We start from the raw sequence: 4,049 nt of genomic DNA, 5'->3' as shown, positions 1-4,049 counted from the left end.
CTAGAAATCAGACGTATATAGGTTAAGTTTCTTTTAAAATATAATCTGCTAATGCGATCTTGTAAAATTAATTTGCTTTTTATTAATAAACAAGCTGGCCAATAACCGAGCATGTTTTTTCGCATTTTCCACTTGTGGCCATAAGATGGCCAGAACTGGGATAACGTTTGCACTAATTTTGGCCACTTAATATAAAAAGAAAGATAACTTTAAAAATACTGACTAATCTTTGAGATACTAAGCCTTATGAAGCTTTTTTGAATACTATTATTTTATTATTATATCTCAGTTTAAAATGCTAAAAAGAAAGTGTGATAAATCCGTTAAAAAGAAACAGAAGTTTTCCATAACCAAGGAAAATCATCAGCAAAAGAGGAAATTATTTTTGTATTCACCAACACAGGTACGAGAAGCTTTACTTGCTATTCAGAATGGTACACCAGTCTCGACAGCAAGTAAAATTTATTAAGTACCAAGAACAACTTTGCGATATAAAATTCGAGGTGAAGCACCAGTGACCACTGGACATGTAGGTCGTGAATCAGTATTAGGTTCTCGTGTAGAAGCTATTTTGGTGGATTGGCTGTTGGAAACATGTCGAATGGGATTCCCTATCACAAAAGATGTTTTATTGAATTCAGTTAAAAAATTTGTTGAAACCGATAATTTAGAAACTCCATTTACAAATAACACGCCAGGACGTAAATGGTTTGAGAACTTTATGAAACGACACCCTGCTTTATCTATGAAGAAAGCTGAATACTTAAGTAAGACAAGAGCAGCTGTTACTGAACAATATATTCGTAATTGGTTTTCTGAAGTACAGATTTTACTAAAGGATAATTCAGACGTTCTTGAAGACCCGCAAAGAGTATTCAACATGGATGAGACAGCAGTGTATTTAGCTCCTAAAGGAGGATTAGTTATTGCAGAGAAGGGAAAACCAACGTATGATGTTTTTACTAGCAGTGATAAAGAAAATATTACTACGCTCTTTACTGTGAATGCTGCAGGAGAAATAGCACCACCTCTAACAGTTTTTAAGTACGAACGCTTGCCTCAAGCTTGTTTAGCCAAAGCTCCACCTGGTTGGGGCATCGGTAAAAGTGAAAATGGATGGATGACATATATAGCGTTCTACGAGTATTTTGCAAATGTTTTTAATAAATATTTACAAGATGAGAACATAAAAACACCAGTTATTGTGTTCCTAGATGGACACATATCACATATGTCATACTGCTTAAGTTCTTTTTGTAAACAGCAACAAATTATATTATGCTGTCTCCCTCCAAATGCCACACATATTTTACAACCTCTAGATGTAGCAGTATTTGCTCCATTAAAAAAGCATTGGCAAAAGTTTGTGAAAACTTGGCGTTCAAGTCATGATGGGATGGATATACAAAAATTTGATATTCCCGGTGCATTATCAGAAATTATTAAAGAAAAAGACTTTTCAAAAACTATTCAAGCTGGTTTCAAATGCTGCGGACTTTATCCCTTTGATCCAAACGCTGTCAAGTACGATAAATGTGTAACGCAAACGCAAATTGCATCTGATGTAATTAAGAGTGCGAATCAACATTCTGTTTTAACTTCAATAAACACAGAACTATTACAAGAACTAGAAAAAAACATTAATGTAAACATTTTGCAACGTTTCAAAGAATTGAAGAGTAACAAATTGAATTGGAATGGAGAAACTGAATATTCAGCTTTATTCGATATTTGGAGCAAAATTTACGATGATGTTTACGATAAAAATATTACTTTAAATCAAACTCCTATTGATGTAAATAGTTTGGAGATATACATCGAAGAATCGGAAGATATTTTGAATCGTAAGTATATTAAAGAATTTATTAAATTTACTTAAAAATAACTATGTATATATATATATATATATATATATATATATCTTATGCATGATTAAATAATATTATTAGGTACAACTACTTTTGGTCAAGAACAATGTATCACAGAAATTGAGCCTGTTATTATTGAAATTATCAATACGAATTCTGATTACAGAGACTACAACTAGATTATCCATGACAGAAAATACAAGTATTCACACAGTTGTCTATTATTTTATTCATTATATTTATTAAGGCTTTGTAGATTTTAACAGACTATAAAAATGACATTCTAATGCGGTATAAATAATTATTATATATTTTAATTGATAAGTAACTATTTTTAATTAGGTAAGTCTAGTCTCGAACAAGATAAAAATAAGGATGTTACAGAATCTGCATCAGTCGCTTTGGAAATTAGTGAAGAAACTAATTCTTCAATAACTACATGTGACACAAGTGTAGCAGACAATTCGGGTAATCATCAAGTAATTAGTAGTCAACCACGCAATGGTAGCAGTGATGTAAACTATACAGATCCTAACTGTGGAATAGTATTTAATAAATCTCCAGAAAATGCTTTAAAAGACATTCTCGTATGGCCTCAACCCAAAAATACCAAGAAGAAACGAGTACAAACAGAACGTTTACCTTCTGTGCTTACTTCTGAAAAATGGTTAGAAATCATGAAAGCCAAAGAAGAAGAAAAACAAAGGCGATTAGAAAAGAAAGAAGAAAAAAAGAAGATTAGATTACAAAAAAGAGAAGAAGCAAAACAAATTAAATTAGCAGCAAAAAGAATAAAATTAGAAAAAAAGGAAAAAAAATAATTCTAAAATGATTTGTATTAGTGTTGACATGTTAAAACTGATTTACTAATATTACTAATTATTTTCTTTAAATACTAATATATTTTCAACATTTAATTATAAAAAAGTCTGATAAGAACTGAGCCAAAGAAAGCTAAATATAATTTAATATTTAATACTAAAAAGTACAAATTATTAAAATAAAAGTTTAGGTTTTAATGTACTTATTAATAAAACATGAAATTAATGTGTTTAGTTTATTTAATAATAAGACTTATAAAATATTTTGTTATTTTGTGATTAGTACCCACAAATGTGATTTGCAAAGATTAAAGAAACATATAAATATATATGAAATAATATGTTAAATAATCAAAGTGCAATTTTTTTGTTTAATAAACATTAAAAAATATGATATTTTACATTTTTGTTATTTACTATCCCTTTTATTTTGAACAAAAGCTTGCTGTTATGTTAAATTTTTTAGATGGCCAAAATTGGCATCCATGTAGGCCATGTAGGCCACAATTGGTGCACAAGTGGCCAAAATAGGCAAACTACATGGCCATAACAGGTATACAGGTAGCCAAAAATAGTGTAAAAGGAAATTTTTGCAATTATTTAACTTTTTCATTATTTTTAAGCTTTATTCTGAAATTAATTTGTAAAATTAAAAATTAAGATATTAAATAATGTATTTAAGTAAATAGTTTCTTCATGTGATACATTATTTTTAAAAAAATTATTTTAAAAGTTGTAAAAATGGTTAAGGTGGCCACAATCAGTGCATTCACCCTACGTGCATTTGACTCTGAGATATGAATTATGCATGTATTTTTTAGCCCGATTTATGTCACTCAAATACGTTGTCGTCGTAGTCGTAGTCGTCTTCCTCTTCGCAAAATTTCAGAATTATCCCCTTTGGCGATAATTTTGAAAAGCTATATAAATATATATAAAAAATATTTCAAAAACTTGGTCTCTCTCTCTGTTTCTCACTCTCTCCTTTGCTTGCTCTAGTTCTTCGACTCTCTTTCTCTCTCTCTCCCCCCTCTTTTTCTTCTATTCTCTCGATCTGTACCGTTCTTTTTTGCTCTTTACCGTTCTTCTACGCTCTTTCTTTCGCTCCCCCATGCTTTCTCTCGTTGTCTATCGTTTTCTCTTACTTTCTCTCACTCTCCTTCGCTCGTTTTTACCATTCTTTCTCTCATTCTCTACCGCTCTTCCTTGTTCTCTTCCGCTCTCTCTCGCCCTCTACTGCTCTCCCTCGCTTTCTACCGTTTGCATTTGCTTTCTTTCGCTTTCCTCTCTCGCTCTCTACCGCTCTTCTTTGCTTTTTCTCGTTTTTCATCACTCTCTACTCTTCCACGCCCTCATCCCT

General features: G+C 31.1%; 1 protein-coding gene across 1 annotated transcript; it reads left to right on the top strand.

Moving 5' to 3' along the window:
* Positions 1–295: 295 nt before the first annotated feature.
* LOC120357158 lies at positions 296–3,239 on the top strand. The gene is made up of 4 exons (XM_039446977.1): positions 296–455; positions 504–1,844; positions 2,211–2,491; positions 3,156–3,239. Exons 1-4 carry the CDS (start codon positions 296–298, stop codon positions 3,237–3,239), a joined length of 1,866 nt encoding a protein of 621 aa, XP_039302911.1.
* Positions 3,240–4,049: the final 810 nt, after the last annotated feature.

The sequence above is a fragment of the Solenopsis invicta genome, chromosome 3 (assembly GCF_016802725.1).
Source record: "Solenopsis invicta isolate M01_SB chromosome 3, UNIL_Sinv_3.0, whole genome shotgun sequence".
NCBI classification, from domain to species: domain Eukaryota; kingdom Metazoa; phylum Arthropoda; class Insecta; order Hymenoptera; family Formicidae; genus Solenopsis; species Solenopsis invicta.
This window is presented reverse-complemented; position numbering and strand designations above follow the sequence as displayed.

What these genes read in the sequence shown, in the direction of transcription:
- LOC120357158 (XM_039446977.1), top strand. Translation starts at nt 296, where the DNA reads ATGCTAAAAAGAAAGTGTGATAAATCCGTTAAAAAGAAACAGAAGTTT. An exon ending in TACACCAGTCTCGACAGCAA is followed by an intron (nt 456 to 503) that starts GTAAAATTTATT and finishes ATAAAATTCGAG; the next exon opens with GTGAAGCACCAGTGACCACT. An exon ending in AAAATACCAAGAAGAAACGA is followed by an intron (nt 2,492 to 3,155) that starts GTACAAACAGAA and finishes TAAATTTTTTAG; the next exon opens with ATGGCCAAAATTGGCATCCA.